At 39.6% G+C, this 21,214-nt stretch overlaps 1 protein-coding gene across 3 annotated transcripts in view; it reads left to right on the plus strand.

The window, feature by feature from the left end:
• Window positions 1–19,102, plus strand: part of TASOR (transcription activation suppressor) — a 76,440-nt gene extending 57,338 nt beyond the window's left edge. For 2 of the 3 annotated variants that reach the window (XM_063426894.1, XM_063426895.1), the window contains 5 exons: window positions 1,444–1,603; window positions 15,317–15,425; window positions 15,507–15,685; window positions 15,785–15,943; window positions 18,041–19,102. In XM_063426894.1, coding sequence (XP_063282964.1) covers window positions 1,444–1,603; window positions 15,317–15,425; window positions 15,507–15,685; window positions 15,785–15,943; window positions 18,041–18,546 — 1,113 coding nt within the window. In that variant the 3' untranslated portion in view covers window positions 18,547–19,102. The other variant, XM_063426896.1, reaches the window with a different exon arrangement.
• The last annotated feature ends 2,112 nt before the right edge of the window (window positions 19,103–21,214 follow it).

A 21,214-nucleotide genomic window follows, 5' to 3' on the forward strand; every position in this document is an offset into this window, starting at 1 on the left:
ACTTCCCAGCATGTACCTTCTTAAACACTTCCTGTAAAGAATCCTCTAATGTTTACACTTCCTTAACGAACAATACAGGGTCAGGAACACAAACTAAGGGGAATTTAAAAAGAAAGAGGGACAAAAAAGGGTTAATTCAAAAAGGAAACACACAAAATGACAGTCCACAATAAGTACACCTAAAGAGGCTCTGCCACAATCTGGAAATACCACTGAGGAAATAAAAACAAATCTAAAATACATTTAGCATTAGATACCATATAGAATGAAATGTATAAAACAAAGTGTTTGAGGATGTACACGTCAGGGCTTAGAATTTGAAGTCCTATGCTACTAGCGAAGTAAAAGTTGAGTTACTCACCACTGCAAGTCATGGTATACCAGGGGGGAAATTCTACATGCCAGGACAAAATTGTCACCCGCCAATAGCTAGTGTAGAGTCAACATTTTTAACCCTGTATATTTGAATTGACTGGAAACCATATATATTGAGATGTGCAGTGCAGAATGTCTGCTTCATTTTGAAGGAGCATTCAAAGAACCATAACCACTACAGGTCATTGTAGTGAATATGGTACTGAATCAAAGTGTGAGATTTCCTGGGTTTTTAATCGATTTAATCAAATTATTTAGCATAAACTGAGGCTCTCCATGGCCTCCTGAGCTACCTCTACTTTTGACAAACTGATGAGAACCGTATCTAAAAACTTAACCCACAAAACCCAATGTGAAGTGAAAACCAAAATATATAAAAACTTTTATACAGCTTCCAGATGGTAACCTTTCATAAAACCATATATCGAACAATATGGGATACAGCTGTTACTTCTACGTCTAATACATCTATATGGGATACAAATGTTACTTTAATCTATTAATTTAAATGAATTTGCATAAACGGAGGCTTTCCGTGGCATTCTGAGCTGCCTCCTTTTTTGACAATTGAGAATGAGAAATGCACTTCTGCAATTCGCCTGCACTGCAATGACCAGATGTAGGGGGTGGTTAGGCCAGTGCTCTCAGCCTATTATTTCTGCCCAGGACAGGCAGAAGGATGATTTGACTTTATTTCTAAGGACTACCGGGTTCTGTTATTCCGTAAACTATATTGCGCTAAATCCTGTAATGCAGGGCTTGCTCATTGGCTACAGTGATATGTAATTTCTATCGTGCTTGCAGTGTTTTTTTTTAGTTTTTTTTGTTTTTTTTTAATGGTGTAGTTGAAGAGGGGGGGTGGTTTATTATTTCCAAGGAGAGCCTCTAATAGCACCGTAATCACTACAATGAACTAAAGTGTTTAGGGTGCATAGGATGCCTCATTAAAACTTATGAGATGGGTAAGTTTCCTTGTCTGTAGTCTGTTTTGTGTAGCTGCTGTCACTTTCCAATGTGCTCTCCTTAATCTACTTCAGCTTTTAACTATATTGTGATTTTCTTTACTAGATACCTCATTTAAGAAGATTAAAAACGCTTTCCTGTGTCAGTTTTGCTGGGGTCGATACACTGGATGATTTGAAAAACCACACGTACAATGAGTTGTTTGTGTCTGGAGGGTTTCTTGTGTCTGATGAAACAGTATTAAACCCTGAGTCGATGACGACTGGTAAGAGTCTTTACTAATAGAATAGCACCTAATGAGTTATTTGTGTTTAGAGGGTTGACTGCATCTGATGAAACCATGTTAAGGAGGGTGTGTCTGTGTATTCTAAATTATTTCTTATCCAGCATGTAAGTAGTACAGGATATTCATTGTTTAATGTTATATTGTAGGGTCCCTTGCTTGTGGGCTTGTATCAATCATTTTCTTCTGCTGGTGAACTGGATTACTTAGTAGATTGAAGGGTTATATCCAGTGCTGTATTTGCCTTGGGTGGCACTTTCCAGGGAGCGACAAAAAACACTACCCCCAAATGCCCAGGCAAATACCTTGCTAGCCTGGTGGCAGGCGGCTAGCTTAGTTCCAGGCAGGCGGTGAGTGAGCGCCATTTGTGAGCTCTCTGCTCCCTTGCGCGCTGCAGACTGATGCCAGGAACCGGAATATGACGGCGGAATATGAGCGTCACATATCAGCGCTCCCTCGCCACCCGCCTGGAACTCAATTGGCCGCCCCACTGCTTGCACGCCTGCCTTCCACAGCAGGCCCACTGGACTCCAGGTAAAAATCCACCCAGCTCTCCCAAAGGCAGGGAGGCTGGGTGGATTTAAATTAAAAAATAATCTGTGTGTCTGAGTGATTGGGTATGCCTGTGAGTGGGTGTGTGTGAACCGGTGAGTGGGTGTGTCTCAGATTGTGCGTGACTGTGTGTGTCTGAGTGATTGTCAAATCAGTGTGTGTGTTTGTCTTTAACAGGAAAAGGTGGGGCAAATGTAAATTAGGGGGTGCCCGAGTTTCGTCATGCCTAGGGCAGCACAGATCCAAAATACATAGTTACATAGCTGAAAAGAGACTTGCGTCCCTCAAGTTCAGCCTTCCTCACATATGCTTTTGCTGTTGATCCAAAAGAAGGCAAAAAAACCCAGTCTGAAGTGCTTCCAATTTTGCAACAAACTAGGAAATAATTCCTTCTTGACCCCAAAATAGCAGTCAGATGTCTCCTTGGATCAAGCAGCTATTACCCCACTAATAAAATTGTATCCCTGTATGTTATATTTTTGCAAGTATTTATCCAATTGCAATTTAAACTTCTGTATAGACTCTGACAAAACCACCTCTTCCGGCAATGAATTTGCTGTACTCTATCCTTAAGCCAATGTTCTACCCAAGAACAAGAATATTCATCTAGACCAATTTCTTTTAGTTTGAAGACTAACCTATTGTGAGGAACCGTATCAAATGCCTTGGCAAAATCCAAGTAGATCACATCCACTGCAACACCCTGATCTATACTTCTACTTACTCCTTCGTAGAATGCAATTAGGTTAGTTTGACATGACCTATGTTTCATAAAACCATGCTGATTATTGCTAATAACACAGTTCTTCCCAATGAATTCCTGAATATTATCCCTTAATAGCCGTTCAAATAATTTCCCAGCCACAGAAGTTAAGCTCACAGGTCTATAATTTCCAGGCAAGGATTTTGAACCCTTTTTAAATATAGGAACAACATCTGCCTTCCTCCAATCCTCCTGTACAATACCTGAAACAAAAGAATCTTGAAAAATTAAATACAGAGGTTCACTTATTTTCCCCACTTAGCTCCTTAAGTACTCGTGGGTGGATACAGTCAGGCCCCGGAGCTTTATTTACATTAATTTTCTTTAATAGCTGTAGCACCTTGTCTCGAGTTATCCAATCACAAGTTATCTGCAAGTTTGTTGCAGCAATCATATGCAAATCTCTTGCCATAGGATCCTCATTAATATATACCGAAGAAAAATAGTTACACCACTGGTAATATCCCTACAGGAGAAGCAATTGCCCTATATACCGTTTCCAAATCACATTGTAACTATTGCTCTTGCACTATCTGCAGACTTTGGAGGAAACAAAAACACATTTATTTATATTCTGACTGTCCCACTCTCCTCACTTGGCAGTGGTCTTTTACTGTCACTGATGGTTTTTTGTTTTTTTTTATAAAACTAGAAGATAAGGTGCAGTTGTGTTTTTTTTTTTTTTTTTTTTTTTTTTTTTTTTTTTATATTAGAGGCAGTCAAACACTGCACTGCTGAATTTGTTGGCACTTTATAAATAGTACTAATAACAAGGGATATCCGCATTTCCATTCTGTAGAAAAGGGAGGCAGACTGTTCAGGACTACCAGCCTTAACCGCAAACTATCTTTTTACTCTTCTATACTTTTTATTACTTTTACTTCTTTATCTACCTGCCCTTTCTTTTCATACTCCCTCCTGGAGCTCCCGTGTCATGGACACGTTCATAGACTCAAGTTAAATAATACACATATTAGTATCTTTACGACAAGAGATATATATATATCAATGTTATGTAAGATGACTACATTCGATTCTTCTTTTAGTACAATAATATCTATGGACAAAGCTGTGGGAACCCTATTCTTATCCTTATTTAAGTTCTTCCTTATGTCTCTCTTTTTCTATATTAAATTCAAATACATAATTGGGATTGTGCAGCAGAGCCACACGGGGATTAGACTAAAGATATTCTTTAGATATGTTTTACCTTCACTGAAACATCATGCAATACCATGTATAATTTAAAATATGTTGTAACACCGTTGTATTTCTGTACATGCTCATCTCCAACAAGGTTCTTGTGCAGCCGTAAAGAAAGAGGATTTTCTTATTGTTCCTTATCTGGATGACTGGTTGTTGAAGGGAGACTCAAACATACAATTTCTTTAAGATAGTCAGAAGGCTTTTGTGTCTTAAAACACACTGCTTGATTCTAAATCCTCAGATGTTTGGCAATTAACAATATTGAGTTTCAGTTGGTGGGAACACTTAAAGTCCCTTACTGAAGTCCTCTCTTTCAGGCTTAAAGACCACATTCTCATTACAACAGATGCTTTAGGTTTTGGTTGGGGAGCTCACATTGGAAACTTTTCTACAAAAGTCCAATTGTTGGGTTGAGACTCTAGATTTTTAGAGAGCTAAAGGAGGTGTGGATGGCTACCTTAAGTTTCACTCGGTCAATGCCACAAAAGCGGCCTACTTTAACAGGCAGGGAGGGACACATTTCTTCTCTGGAGAACCTTTGCTTTAAAAATCATGCTATGGGCAGAATGTCCACATCAAAGGGAAAGTCAGTGTTCTGATGGATGCTTTAAGCCAGAATCTGCTAAAAGTCGTGAGAATGGTTGTTGGCTGCACCTCAGACCTTTCTGGAAGTAGTTCACCTTTTTGGAGAACCAGAAATAGATCTGATGGCATCAAAAATCAACAGAGAAGTGTAGAAGTTTGCCTCGAAGGTACAGACCATCTGGACTTCCTAGATGCCCCTAGCCATTCCTTGGAATCTTTTGTCTGATGTGCATCTTTCAACCAGTTCCACTGATTCAGAGAGTTCTACAGAACTTGTCCATGACAAAGCAAAAATAATAGCTATAATTCCCTTCTGTCCCCTTGCAAAGTTAGTCATCTCTCTTTTTTGAATCTGTCACAAGGAAAATTCTGACTCCTTCCTTTGTCGATAAACACGATCGGAAAACAGTCTAGTGGATCTAAAAACATTGAAAACTTTCATGCTCACAGCTTGGTGTCTGAACGGCAGATCCTGAGCTCTAAAGGATTAAGTCCTGAGGTGATAGATATCTGGTGTCAGCCAAGCAAAAGTCAACCGAAAAGTGTACTCTAGAGTTTGGAAGACATTTTCTTACTGGTGTTTAGCTATTAAAGTTAATCCAGTAACCGCTCTTATCTCTGCCTCCTGTGGTTTTTGCAAAAGTCTACATCCTTCTTCTCTTAGATATTGGTATTACATATAGTACTATTTGTATTTGTGTGTGTGTGTGTGTGGTCCATTTGTGTTTTATATTTTTTTGTACTATTGGACTTTTTAGCTTACTTATTAACCCCTTAAGACCGCAGGACGTACTATGCCGTCCTTATTTTGGTGGCTCTAAAAGCCGCAGGACGGCATAGTACGTCCTGCGATCTTATGTACTTACCCGGTCGCCGGCGATCCCACGACGGCGATCGCGGTATGGGGGACTTACCTGGGAGCCCAGGGAGTCCCCCTGCGTCCTCTTCAGCCGCCCAGGGCCATGTGATCGCGAGGTCCTTGCGAGGACCCCGCGATCACATGGACGGCATAGCCGTCCAAGGCATTGCCAGCAGGGGGAGTGCCTGTAATGACAGGTACTCCCCCTGCTGTCTGAAAAAAAAAAAAAAAATGTTAAAACAGTGTAAAAATAAGATTATATATACTTAGATCATATATATATTTATTATATATATGATCTAAGTATATATATATACACACATATACACACATACACATAAATATGCATACACTGTCTACGTGTATTTTAATATTAATATATACATAATTATATATATATATATATTAATATCAAAATACACGTACAATGATATTGATTAAATATATATATAATTTTCATTATATATATATTTATATATAATAAAAAATAAATAAATATATAAATACGTTAAAAAAATAAATAAAAAAATAATTAAAAAAATAATAAAAAAAATATATAAACATGCGTAATTTCGTTCTAACTGTATTTTAAAATTAATATATATATATTGATATCAAAATACATGTAGAACGAAATAATATATATATCTATATACATAAGTATATACGTATATATCACTATGTATATACCTATATATAAATAAAAAGAATTAAAAAAAATTATATACATATATATACACACATATATATATATATATATATATATATATAATTCTTTATTTTTCTTGTGCATGAAAAGACAGTGAACATTTTCTTGCAATGCCACAACAGCAATAGCAAGCAGGGTAATGACAATGAAATTAATATGGCATACGATTAAACAGCACATTTTTATATGAAAGACAGGCAAAAACTAAAAGTTATATCAGAAGAAAAGATATGATTTTATGCTAAAGTTTCTGATAATTCAAACATAAGCATATGTAAGGTAAGTCTAAACGTTTACATCTATTTAACTTAATGTTGCTTGCCCCAAAAATGTTTCCTGCAGCGCTGAACGATTATAGTGAGGTACACGGTGAGATACAGATATGGTACGTTTGAGGCTGTGCTAATGCAGGTGAAGTGGTTACATAACATAAAGGATGTCGTTGGGTTCTTAATAAGGGTCGCTAAAGAGGCAGACCACCGCGGTCCCATACATTTACGGTTTGAAGCCAATTAAGGAGACCTGCTTGGGGTGATCAAGGTAACCCATAAAATATGATAAGTAAAAGTACTCAGAGTAGACTCACTATAGTTTTAGCAGGCTCTTATGTATATCCCTGTCGGGCCGTTTCTATCAGTGATCACGCCCATATGTAAGTCATCCGAACAGGGCATAAAACAAGCTATAAAAAGTAAACTAAACGTTAGTCACAGTGATCACGTACCAACTATTACAAAAACTATGGCAAAAGTCTCCCCTTGCCAGATACAAAAAAGTTCAGTGATGTATGGGTTACCAACTAGACAGGGTGTGAGGGCATACCGGCAGCGGTGGAGAAGGATGAAAAGCATATCAGCCGATGCCCCTTGTGAGAATGTCTTGATTACCAGCACGGCTGGCCCCGTCGGACAAAATCCTAGGCCCGATTTCAGCTCTTACAGTTGTCAGCGAGGGTGTCTCATGTGTGGCCTCTTGGTGTGCAGCGTGATCCTGAAGCTGGTGTTTCATGCTGCACTGTACACACATATATATATATACACACATATATATATAATAATTCTACGCATATATTTATGTAATAATTTTACATAATTAGGTCATTTTATTAATTACAATTTGCAGGACCTGCCTGCCAACCCAGGCCAAAAGTTCAGGGAATTACATTGTCTAGCACTATATTTAACTCTGTAACTTTCCAAGACACCATGAAACCTGTACATGGGGGGTACTGTTTTACTCGGAAGACTTCGCTGAACACAAATATTAGTGTTTCAAAACAGTAAAATATATTACAACGACGATATCGTCAGTGACAGTGACATTTTTTGCATTTTTCACACACAAATGGCACTTACACTGACGATATAATTGTTGTGATACGTTTTACTGTTTTGAAACACTAATATTTGTGTTCAGCGAAGTCTCCTGAGTATAACAGTACCCCTCATGTACAGATTTTATGGTGTTTTCAAAAGTTACAGAGTCAAATATAAGGTTTGCGTTTCAGTTTTTTCACATTAAAATTCGCCAGGTTGCCTTTGAGACCGTATGGTAGCCCAGGAATGAAAATTATCCCCATGATGGCATACCATTTGCAATAGTAGACAACCCAGGGTATTGCAAATAGGGTATGTTCAGTTTTTTTAGTAGCCACTTAGTCACAAACACTGGCCAAAATTTGCGTTCAAATTAGTTTTTTGCATTTTCAAATATTAACACTAACTTTGGCCAGTGTTTGTGACCAAGTGGCTACTAAAAAAGACTGGACATACTCAATTTGCAATACCTTAGGTTGTCTACTTTTGCAAATGGTATGCCATCATGGGGGTAATTCTTATTTCTGGGCTACCATATGGTCTCAAAGGCAACGTAACCAATCTGGCGAATTTCAATGTAAAAAAACTGAAATATGTAACACGCTATTTGACCCTGTAACTTCCCAAAACACCATAAAACCTGTACATAGGGGGTACTGTTTTACACGCGAGACATCGCTGAATACAAATATGTGTATTGTATTGCAGTAAAAGCAAACAGTATTATGACATTCACAGTTAGAATGTCACGTAGAACTAAAAATTTTTTTAAAATTCTTATTTTTCCTTTCAGATTAGAGGCAGTGCTTACACCATAGGGATATCCAATCTGGAGGGAAAAACAGGCAGGCAAATCTCCAAACATTTTAACCCCTCCCCTAATTACCTCCTTTCCAATAAGTAGCAGCTCCTCCTGATCATCCCCAGTTCTTTGCCTGCCTTCGGCAGGGGAGGTTATGCAGGAAGGTTCTCCAGGAAGCAGGTGAGAAGGGCTGAGGCTCGGGAGGCTCTGCTTCCTTGATGTTCGGGTAAGTAGCGTTTAACACGCCGGACGGCGTGGTCCCTCAGAATTTATTCCGTCTCTTGCCGTGCCAGGTGCCGGTCTGACGAAGGACGCAGGCGTGCGTCGGCTGGGAGGTCCTGTCGGTGGAACGCACACACAGGTTGCGTTGCGTTCCACCAGGGAGTCGCAGAGCGCTATGCACATGCGCAATGCGAACCTGGATTCAGGCGCCAAATTTGAACTGGGCGTTTTTGTTTGGTTACAGGACTTAAAAGGAGCATTACCAGCAGCAACCTCTGTTTGCCAGGAGCTCTCAGAACGGTTTGCAATGTGTGTTTCTCACCTGCCCTCCAACACACTCTCGGGCCATTTAAGGTAAGACTGATTAAGTTTTTATTTAAATGGTTCTAGCCTGAATCTTTAGGGAAAAATTTTGTTTATTTTCCCTTGTTTGTTTTCTGTTCCCAGTATATAATCCTGAAAAGTTGGATGAAGTTGCTGAGAAGGGGAAATGTACATCTAGCCAAGCATTTAATTTGCTCTGTGTGTGGCCATCTTATGCCAGATGGTTGTAAAAAGAAAACTTTGCTCTGTGTGTTCAAAGAAGCTTCAGAGGAAGCACAAAGAACAGTAATGTCCACTTTATCAGCTGGTTGCAACAAAGTATGCAGCAAACAGTTGTGGATATGTGGTCAGCAGCATTACAGACAATCCAGGCTTCGGTGCCCAGGATTCTCAGCTTGTAATACATGCTAACAAAAAGCCTAAGATCTTGGGAAGTTCCGATTCTAGTTTGGAACTAGTGGTTCTGAGTATGGCGATAATTCAGCAGTGTCTCATCAAATGAGGAATCTGCATTTCCCAGTAGAATCCATTTGGGGAATTGATCAAAGAAGTGCAGTTGCATTTGAACTTGAAGAAACAGGGTAAAAGTCCTATAGGTTTCTTTTTCACCCACAGATTGGGGTATTGATTTAAAAGAATGGAAAATTCCCAGGTCACATGCTGTTTATTGGCTAGACAGTTTTTAATTCTCTCTTTCCATAGAAGCGGTACAAGACTGTATGCTGGATACTGCCCTGTAGTGGGCGTTCCTATTGCTCAAATAGGTAAGAAGACTACATTACCAATTGGAGTCTCAAGCGGCCTCAAGGAGGTCATGGTTAAACGCATGGACTCCTCCTTAAAGATGTTGTTCATCTCTTCGGCAGCTCAAGCTAAAGCTTTGATTTCGGGGTCATCCGTTGCCAAGGCCCATATTTCTTTGGTTGAAAGAACTAGAAAAGGTATATACGGGAGAAGCTAAGGAAGACCCGTTAAAGCTATTATAAAATATCAGTATGGCATCTGATTTTTAGTGGATGCCTCTGCAGAAGCCTGAAATTATCGGCCAAGAATATAGGTATTTCAACAGTCGCCAGAAGAGCACTTTGGCTTAGAAATTGGTCAGCAGATGCGGCATCGGATAATTCACTGTGTGAACTTTCTTTTGAACCTGGAAGACTTTTCGGTTCAAAGCTGGATGAGTTGTTGAAACAGGTAAAGGAAGGAAGGAATGCTTTACCAGTATCGTATGGGAAGCAGTTAGAAGCCGTAACGCAGAGACACTTCCCTCATTTAGAAGTTCCTTTCTTAGAAACTATTTCAAGGGTCAACAGAAAGAGCCTTGGTTTATAGGAAGAAGTATCGACTCTGTTACTAAAAAGAGTGGTGGAAGAAGTTCCTCTAAAGGAAAGACATCAAGGCACCTATTCAAGACTTTCTTGGTGCCAAAAACCAGATGGTTCGTTCGGACCTATCCTAGACCTAAAGGCCGTAAACAAGCGGATTCTCATAAAGAAATTCCTCATGGAAACAGTAAAGTCGGCTGCTCTGCTTATGCACCCATAAAATTGGTTTGCTTCCCTGGATTTGAAAGATGCCTATCTTCATGTACCCATAGCAGAATCCAGCAAAAGTTTTCTACGGATGCGGTGTGCTGCCAATTGGTAACCATACATTACCAATTCAGAGCACTACCTTTCGGCCTGGCATCAGCGCCCAGAGTATGCACATAGCTTCGAGTAGTAGTTCAAGCTTTCTAAGAAGTATGGGCATCGCTGTCATTCCATATTTGGACGACTGGCTGTTGTTTGCAGAGTCCCAAGTTCAACTACAGTTAGACCTGGGGACAGCCATCAAATCGCTGGAAAAGCATGGCTGGCTAATAAATTTCAACATATCGGAACTAGTGCCAGTTCAAAGGATCCAGTTCTTGGGTCTAATTTTGGATTCTATCGCGATGAAGTTATTCCTGCCAGAGGGGAAGATACTAAAAGATCAAGCGGTTAATCCGGAATCTCTGAGAAAAAAGTATGTTTTCAATCAGAGATGCCAGGTGCTTGCTGGGTCTGTTTACAGCCTCAATCCCGGCAGTCGCTTGGGCAATAGCCAGAATGAGACCTCTACAAAGTTACATTCTGCAGGTCTGGTATCGACAGGAACTCGGCCTAGATAGGCTGATGAGGTTTAACGATCTAACTTTGAAAAGTCTGCAGTGGTGGACATTTTCTCGATTCCTCCACGAGGGTCTGTCATTCCGGATGAAGTCCTTTACTATCATATCAACAGACGCCTCTGCGCTGGGCTGGGGGGCCCATCTGGAAGACATAAAGAAGCAGGGGTCCTGGCAAGAGAAGGATATGAGAAGTTCCTCGAACTTCAGGGAATTAAAGGCCATATGGATGGCACTCTTGGCGTTTCAGTTTCTCATCAAAGTTCAACATATTCAAATTCGTTCAGACAATCGAACGACAGTGGCATATTTGAACATACAGGGAGGTACGAGATCAACAAGATTAGAAAGCCTTTGTTCAATAATCATGCTGTGGGCAGAAGTGCACCTTATGTCAATCTCTGCAGTTCACATTTTAGGAAAGTTCAATGTGGCGGCAGATGCCCTGAGCAGGCATCATTTGAATCAAGCAGTTTGGTCCCTGTCATGCAGAACTTTCAAGTTCAGCACAGTCCGCTTCGGTGTTCCAGAGATAGACCTGATGGCACCCAGAGTGAACAGGAAGACAAGACGTTTTGCATCCCTAACTCCAGCAGACAGGCCGGATTTCATAGAGGCCCTGTCATTACCATGGAAGTTCAACCTGGCATATATCTTCCCGCCAGTAGTGCTTATTCCCAGAATACTTCAAAAAAGTAAGGCCGGGAAATGTAAGTATTATCCTAATCCGTCCAGGGTGGCCAAGACGTAGTTGGTTCTCGGTTCTCCTGAACTTTCCGAGGGCCACCTTTTGGAAGCTTCCTCTTTCAGGAGTAATTCTAGAGGACGCCATGGTGCCTCTTCTGGCCCTTCGGAGATTCCGATTGACGGCCTGGTTTCTGGACTCCAGATTTAGAGTGTAAAGGTCTGGATCCTGAAGTTATAAAAATTTTTGTTGGCATCTACTTCAAGGTTCTACGTTAGGATTTGGAAGTTTCAGCGATGTTGTAGGTTTGAAGTCAACCCTGTTTCCGCGTCAATCCAGAAGATTCTATGCTTCCTTCGGATGAGATTTGCAAAGGTCTTAAACCTGCTTCATTTAGTTTACATGTTTCTGCTATCGGTTTCTTCTCCCTCAGATGTTTCACCTCGAATTTTCTGATTTCAAGGTTCTTCAGAGCTCTGACACGTTGGGTGCCCTTTGTTAGGGAAACCTGTCCTCCCTGGGATCTGAATTTGGTCCTTTCCGCGCTTTGAGTACTGCCTGTTGAACCATTGGAAGAAGTTCCCTGAAGATGTTTTCTTTGGATACCGTTTTCCTTTGATGGCTATTCGTCAGCTAAAAGAGTATGTGAGCTCCGAGCGCTTCGGGAGTATTTTCCCTTTTTGGTTTTCATCAGGACAAGGAGGTTCTGAAGCTCGATCCTTCAGGTATCACTAAAGTTTTTTCTGTTGCCAGTGTCAACCGAGAAGTGGTTTTGCCGACCTTGTGTCGGAATCCGTCTAATGCCTTGGTAAGTAATTTTCTCTGCTTAGACGTAACGAGAGGTCTTTGGCAATATCTAAAGCTACGGAATCCTTCCGTTAGGATATCGGTATGTTTGTCTTGTTCATAGGCACAAAGAAAGGTATGTTGGTTTCGCAGAATTTCTCTGGCTAGATGACTGAAGGATTGTATTCTGTTATTTTATTCTAAGAGTGGCACGGAATTCGCAGGCCCTATAAAGGAACATTCTACTAGAGCTGTTTTCGCCGTCAGGGGCTCTGCGTGCAGCTACTTCTCCGTCTCGAATTTGTTCAGCTGCTAATCGGTCCTCTCTCCATACGTTCTCAGGACACTACAAGTGGGACATACTGGCCTCGGAGTATGTAGCTTTTGGGCGCAGGGTGCTTCAAGCAGTAGTGAACTGTAACCCGCCCTCAGGATCTTCTTTATTATATCCCTATGGTGTAAGCACTGCCTCTAATCTGAAAGGAAAAACATAAATTTTACTTACTGAAAATTTCTTTTTCCTGAAGATTAGAGGCAGTGCTACAATTCCCGCCCCTTTTTCTAATAAACTAAGTAATTTTGCAGCTATTTGGCTTATGTATTGTCTGGGGATGATCAGGAGGAGCTGCTACTTATTGGAAAGTAATTAGGGGAGGGGTTAAAATGTTTGGAGATTTGCCTGCCTGTTTTTCCCTCCAGATTGGATATCCCTATGGTGTAAGCACTGCCTCTAATCTTCAGGAAAAATAAATTTTCGGTAAGTAAAATTTATGTTTTCTCCCATTTTTTTAAATATTTTTTTCATATTAAATTATGTTCCATACCTAAATATTTGATGTTAAACGAAAGCCCCGTTTCCCCTGAATAAAATGATATATAATAATGGGGGGTGCATTTAATATGAAAGAGGTGAATTATGGTTGGACAGACATATAGCGCAAATGCCAGGTTTTGTTTACGTTTTTTTGGATCACAACTTGTACATTTGGCTGCGGTCTTAAGGGGTTAAATACTAAGTTTTAATACACTTTGTTTATGTTTTGTCTCACTAGTTCCAGCTACCTCATGCATTCTTCTTTTGTTTCCCTGTATATTTACTCCCGGGTTATCCCCCAATAAGTAGGGGTTGTAACTTTTGTGGCTCCATTTTTCTTTTTTTCTTCTTTACATTAATCATGCTTCTCTCAGAGTTCAATTCGCAACAATCTATTTTCATCAGAGATTTGACTTCAGACCCTTTTGGTGGACAGATTCTTCAGAGCAGTTTCCAAATAGATTTTTCCTATTCTTGAGCTCCTTTACCCCTTGTGATCTTAGTTTAGTTCTTTCAGCCTTCTGCAAACCTCCATTTGAACTTTTTACAGGATTGCCAATTAAAAGTTTTAACCTAGAAAATCATGTTCCTGATTGTGATTACGGTACATCCGCTAAACATCTGTGTGAACTTCAAGCTTTGTCTGTCTGTTCAACTTTCTATTTGGATAATGTGGTATTAAAACTTCGTCCTTCTTTTCTGCCAAAGATTGCCTTAGTAGACCATTTAAATCGGGAAAACATTTTGCCTACCTTTTTGTCAAAATCCACAAAACAAGAAGGAAAGAAAATGCAATTGTTTGGATGTTAAAGAAGCTCCCAGACAGGGCCCTCTACCTGTTGTATTGGTCTGTTCTTATTGTGTTGTCTTTCTCAATTGTACAGCACTGCGGAATATGTCAGTGCTTTATAAATGCCAGTAATAAATAAACAAAAACTCTCCTCTGTTACTTGGACAGAACAAAAAAAGAATCAGATGCTCAGAGCACTTGTTTGCCCACTACCAGGGCCAGAGGTTTATGGCCTCCAATTGACCCTTGGTGTCAAGGAAGAAATCCTTCTGGTCTACAAATCTTCTAATTTACCACCACCTTTACATCTCAAAGCTCATTCCACCATAGCCATGTTTACTTCATGGGCATTGAAAGCTTTTGTTACTCTGCATAAATTTGCAAAGCTGGCATATGGTCTTTGAGTCACACCTGTTCTAATGGAGTTTCAAGCAGTCGTGAATTGAAGATGTCCGTGCCCTTAAAGTTTGCTTGTTCATCCCTCTTGTTGCACTGTCCCTTATCTGGAAGGAAAAGACAATATTTTCACTTGCATAATTTCTTTTTCCTTCAGATTAGAGGTGGTCCCTATGAAATAAATGATGTTGCATGAGCTTGGCTTGTGCGTATGGGGGGTTTTTTAGGGTGAGGGGAGGATTAGGAAGAGTTTAACCTCCTTTTATTTCATTTTATTTTTTGCCTACCTTTTCTGCTGCATGGAAATGCCGATATCCCACTTGTTGCATTGCCTCCCTCTAATCTTAAGGAAAAATAAATTTACAGTGAGTAATAAATATTGTCTATCTAGAGTACTTCTGAAATATGTTATCTTCTGGTCTATGATTTAGGCTTTTTTCTGTTGATAGCATGAGTTATAGATTTACTCCACACATTAGTCTCTGAATTAATTCATGTTTAACAGAACACTTCTGTAAGATTGATAGAGTTCAAAATTTGGACTCTCATCTGCTTGGGTTGGCTAGCTCTGCACACTAGTGGGAATGGAAGATTTCTAGCTACACAAGCAGAAAAGTGAAACCAGCAAAACATCAACTCCTGCTGTAACCTGACATTTTAACAAATCTATATATATGGCACTCTATATACAGTAAGTGCATGTATAGGCTTTTTATATGCTGTTCTCTTTGATACAGATGCACTGCAAAAATTCCTGATGTTCCTTGAAGAAATTAGCAGCTCAGAAGGAAAATGGCAGTGGAAAATCCATTGTAAATTTCAGAAAAAGCTTAAGGAGATGGGAAGGCAAGTACACTTTAGCTTTCCATCTTGAACTCTTGTGTGTATGTATAACAAATGACTGACTTATTATTATTCTTCATTCAGATTGAATGCAAATGCGTCAAATATATTGACCCTGTTAAACAACTATCAAAAGAAGCACCTGGTTGAGATTCTTGCATATCATAATTGTGATTCTCAAACACGACAAGCTCCAGAATTGGAATGTCTTATTAGACTTCAGGTTCAGAACATCCAGCAGCGACATGTTGTGTTCCTAACAGGTATGTTGCCTTTTATGTGACCTTTATGTTTCTGTACAATTGTGTAATGTATTTTTTTTTTTTTTTTTTTTTGCTTTAATATAATTTTTTTTCTTACAGAAAAGGATGCATCTCAGTTTACCAAGTACTTGGATAATGGAATTGTGGTGACCAGAATTGGGGATTTTATGCATAATTTTGCCAACCTTGTTGGTTTCCACAGTGCAAACTCTGAAGAAAACGGTTTATCGCAGCTGGCAACCCAAGAGACCCAACCAGGTATCTTAATTTTTTTTATTGTATCAATGTAGTGCATCTGCTTTATATCCTCTACACTGTGCTGTAGTAGATAGGTGATTGTCCATAACTACAATATAGTAACCTGCTATAACGATTTCTAAATGTAAATGTACACTGCACAAAAAACCTTTAACCCTAGCCCCACCTTCCATGCCTGTGACTTACACAGCCTCCTTACACACATCCTGAAAAAGTAATCTATTTTTAAACTTCCTTTATTGCACAGTGTGTCTAAGCATTTCATATCCCCCACCCTGTTAATAGCCTGCAGAAGGGGTGTGTGTGATTATTTGATGACAGGATTATTTAAAAATAAAGTTTCGATGTGACAGTTGTCTTTTAATGGTGTTGGTAGATACATTGTTTTAAAAAACAAACTGATCAGCTTGTGGTCATTTGAAAAGCTTTTCTATACCTATGTTCCCTATGTTTATACAAAGATATCCTTACAGCCTAACTATTTTTGGGAAGTGTCTGAAAATGGGCAAATTAAAGACAAATTGTGTACCAGTGACACTGCTGGAGTTACACCTACTGAAGCAGAGGGGTTAACTCTGTATGTGCGGCGTTTTCCTAGCAAAAGGCTGCACATACAGACTCCAGACACTATGACTACTTGAAATTATTGAAGTGGCCATGGTGCTTGGAGTAACCTTTTATAGAAACAACTATAGGCTTTAAAACCACTTCCGCTTAATGAAGTAGTTTGTCTATACATCATGCCCCTGCTGTCTCACTGCTCAATTCTCTGCCATTTAGGAGTTAAATCACTTGAGGTTTTGTTTATGCAGCCCTAGCCACACCTCCCCTGGTTATGACTCTCACAGTCTGCATTTAAAAAATGGTTTAGAAGTTTTTAACATTGGATTGTAAATTAAAGTATGTTATCAACTGCTCTGTAAATTGGACTTGAGTCATTGACAGGAGGCTCCTGTTGGTTCTAGAAGGCTCTTAACAGAGCAGGGGAAATTCTTAAAGGACCACTCTAGTGCCAGGAAAGCATACTCGTTTTCCTGGCACTAGAGTGCCCTGAGGGTGCCCCCACCCTCAGGGACCCCCTCCCGCCCGGCTCTGGAAAGGGGAAAAGGGGTAAAACTTACCTTTTTCCAGCGCTGGGCGGGGAGCTCTCCTCCTCCTCTCCGCCTCCGTTCCTCCCCGTCGGCTGAATGCGCACGCGCGGCAAGAGCTGCGCGCGCATTCAGCAGGTCGCATAGGAAAGCATTTACAGCATTTACAATGCTTTCCTATGGACGCTTGCGTGCTCTCACTGTGATTTTCACAGTGAGAATCACGCAAGCGCCTCTAGCGGCTGTCAGTGAGACAGCCACTAGAGGAAATAGGGGAAGGCTTAACTAATTGATAAACATAGCAGTTTCTCTGAAACTGCTATGTTTATAAAAAAATTAGTTAACCCTAGCTGGACCTGGCACCCAGACCACTTCATTAAGCTGAAGTGGTCTGGGTGCCTAGAGTGGTCCTTTAACCCCTTAAGGACCAAACTTCTGGAATAAAAGGGAATCATGACATGTCACACATGTCATGTGTCCTTAAGGGGTTAAACATACTGTGCAATAAAGGATGTTTAAATGTTGGATGTCTATATACAGGAAGTGTTTAGTAAGGCTGTGCTAGTCACCATAGAGGTGTGACTAGAGCTGTATAAACAAAGTGATTTAACTCCTAAATGGCAGAGAAGTGAACAGTGAGACTTCAGGGGCATGATCTATGCACAACTGGTTCATTAAACTAAATTTGTTTTGGTGCTTACTGGTCTTTGAAATGTATATGCAGTTTTTCTTTATTATTATTTCAGGATTTATACTAAAAACAAATACAAATCTAGTTGACCCTGCCTTCCGGTTATTGAGCTGGGATATCTTCGTAGTTATGTTTTTTTGTTTTATTTTGATACTTATTCTCTGAAAATCCCCAACTTTTACTTTAAAAGGTCATTCACGGCAACGCATGTGATAGAAGATGGTGACTCTGACCCATGCATGCTGACTTTGAAAATACATATTGAGTGAGTAGCATTGCCTGGTACCATGAATTCTGTAAATTCTATTTTTAATACAGCTCCTGGAGAAACCGATGTCAAAGACGAAGAAGATATGTCTCTTGATTCTGAAGACGGAATGCCACAGATAGAACTGTGCACAGATTCTCTCAAATCTGACTCTCACAATGAAGAACCTATTAAACAGTCGGAACATGCTGACCCTTCACTTACTGCAGCAAGTGTGGCCAACTTGCAACAGAACATTACTCTTAACATTGATTCAGATGACGTGCAAACAGTTACTCCAATCTCTACAGCAGGAACAGTTGCAGGTGAAAACAATACTGCAACAGCGGGTGGGATTTTGAACAATTTCCCAGATTACACTAGTTCACAAATTGGATTGTCCCATCAGATTAGCCACTTCAACGTCCTCACTCACCAAACATTTCTTGGAACAATGTACCCAATCCTTTCAAACCAAGCTCAATCAGGGAATTACTACATGAATTCATACAGTCAAGTGGCAGAACGGGGTGCGTCACAAAATTCTGAGTGGGATCAAAAGTGGAATATGAAATAATTATTTTTTTTATTATATATTTTTTTTTTCACCATAAAAAGTAAATACATATTTATATAGAAGACATTTTGTAAAATTCTTCATTTTTCTTACAAGGTCATTTACAAGTTTTATTGCCTAGATAACAAGATAAATGGTATTCCGCCCTCATTTTGGAATCATGATTGTATGTCCAATTGAACAGAAGCAAGCATTTTTTTATTTGTCATTGTAAGTGAAGATTTGTTTGCATTTTTTTTCTCTATTTGAACAGTGTTTTGTGGCAAAGTCCTTCAAAGTTATGTAATTTTTTTTTTATGGTCAATGTTTTGTGTACATATGTGAAACATTGAATACTTGTATATATTTTTTTTTTTATTTTTAAATCTAGGTACAAAAAAAATTGTTTTAACAAAATTGTACACACTGACTAAATATATCTACTATAACAATAGTGCATTCTCCCGTTACAATAATAAATGTTGTGCACTTAGGTCTGGTATGTAATTTTTTTTACCCAGCCAGCATAGGGATTTTATACATTGAACCAGCAGCGCAATAAACTGCTAAACTCTAACTATGTGTCTGGTTTATGAACCTTAATACACTTTTACAACTCAATTTTTTTTTGGCAATGTTTTTTGTCAATATACAAATCTCTAATTTGAACTATTAAAGGAGCCCTAGTCAAGACTGTATCTGTCCACATTCCTGATGAGCCCACAAGTATTTTTGGTGCAGGATAAAGTGTAGGTTTGTATCAAACACTTTTTTTTATTTTTTTTTTTAAAAGCAGTAAGACATTGACAGGTATTTGCAAAATATACATGCCATTTATAATCCATATAAAATAGCAGGTGATACAAACCTTTAAAGGGCAACTGTAGTGCCCAAAACAACTTTAGCTCTTTAACCCCTTAAGGACCAAACTTCTGGAATAAAAGAGAATCATGACATGTCACATGTCATGTGTCCTTAAGCAGTTAAAGTGCATTAAATTCAATCTATACACTATACTAGCAAATATGATGTAATTCCATTAATATGTTAATGAAGCCAGCATTTGGTGTCGGTGAGGTTTGCCCTGCTAGAGGAAGTGTCCCCAAGCAGCACAAATCTATGAATAGCAGAAGAGGATCACTGTTGGACTGACATGGATGTTAGGGAAGTGTAACACCCACCTCTCTAATAAGATGGTGGTGTGGGAGCGGAGGCCAGGTTAAACTGTCATAGGCTACCTGTTTTAAAACCACTTCTGAAACATTTTTTACTTTGTGACACAAAAGTCAGATAACATTGTACGGTAGTGCACATTTGTAGTGATAGACCTCTACAAGAAAAAGGAAGCCTTCCGTGTACAACGTTAGTGAGGTACATTGGAACAGGGTGTGTCTAGAATGCACAGTAGAACTTCTTGGTTCTGTGTGGCTAAAGATTGGCATGCAGCCGAAGGTTTTTGTCCATCAATTTTGTTCTATAAAAATAAAGAATAGAAAGGGAAAGGTGACCGCTGCGGTGTGTAAAGCAAGTCTAGTTTGTTTTATGGGATCCAAAATGCCCCTTTAATAAGCTTGCTAGGGTTTCCAAATGAAGGATGGGAGGGAGTTGAAGTGTAGCAGTTAGTCCGTAAGGTGATTTTCCTCAACTTTATGTATTATAATCTCTGAAGGGAGGGGGCTCTGGATTTATCGAGTGTGAAGCCAAAAGTCTGTCTGTCTGGCTAGCACAACTTTTATGCAAAGCCTTTGCACTCTACTAGTAAGGGCTTCTATTGGTTTGGAAAGCAGGAATAACCAAGGATCCAGGGTGAGCGGTCACTGAAACAGAAGGTGGAAAGGGTTGGGCAGGTCCACCACATGTGGAAACATGTACTCTCAGCCATAGTCAGTGCTTTTCCTATTCTATATAGCTGTAAAGGTGTGTGGTATCTAAATAAAATATTGAACATGTTTTTGTGAGGTCACACACAGAGCTTGTCTGCAGATTCCCAGATGTCTCCCTATTAGTCACCTAGTATTTCATCTCATAGGTAATTTTTCTATTGATCAATGTATCTCAAGGGTACCACATGTCTGACATCAGTTATAAAGCCTTCTCTGTAAGTGCCCCACTGAATGAGCAATTCAAAATAGGCAAGATTGTGTTTTTGTTTTGGTTACCGGTTCTTGTTTGGCAAAGTCCCTACTTTGAATGACTGAAGAAATTGTGGAACAGCAGGTGAGCCCTCTCTTTCAGAGTATTAAAACTGTACCATTTCATCTCCTTCCCAAAAGGTCCAAGTTCCCATGTCCCTGACGGGTCATTTCCTATTCTTGGGAAATATCTATTACGTAAAATTAGTGTCATGGGTGAGGGGTTTGAGCTAAGAGAAATTATACTGCATTTTGTCCCATGTGGTTAGAGGTTGAGATGCAAGGACAATCTGTTCAGAGTAAAGCTTGTTGTTTAGAAGGCCAAATAAACATGGGTTAGTCAGATCCCATTAGATGTGTCTCAAGCGCAACCCATAGTCATTCCCCTAGGGTCGCAACCATTGGGGCTAATTGTGCTGCATAAGATTTGGCAGCCCTTGTTTTAGGTGTGTAGAACATTTTTCTAGCTAACCTATGCTGTCGTCGGTTCCAGATAAATGTATCTATTTGTCTGTGTTTTCAAGATCTTTTTGGTCAGTAATATGGGCAGAGCTTAA

The sequence above is a fragment of the Pelobates fuscus genome, chromosome 7 (genome assembly GCF_036172605.1).
Source record: "Pelobates fuscus isolate aPelFus1 chromosome 7, aPelFus1.pri, whole genome shotgun sequence".
Classification (NCBI taxonomy): Eukaryota; Metazoa; Chordata; class Amphibia; order Anura; family Pelobatidae; genus Pelobates; species Pelobates fuscus.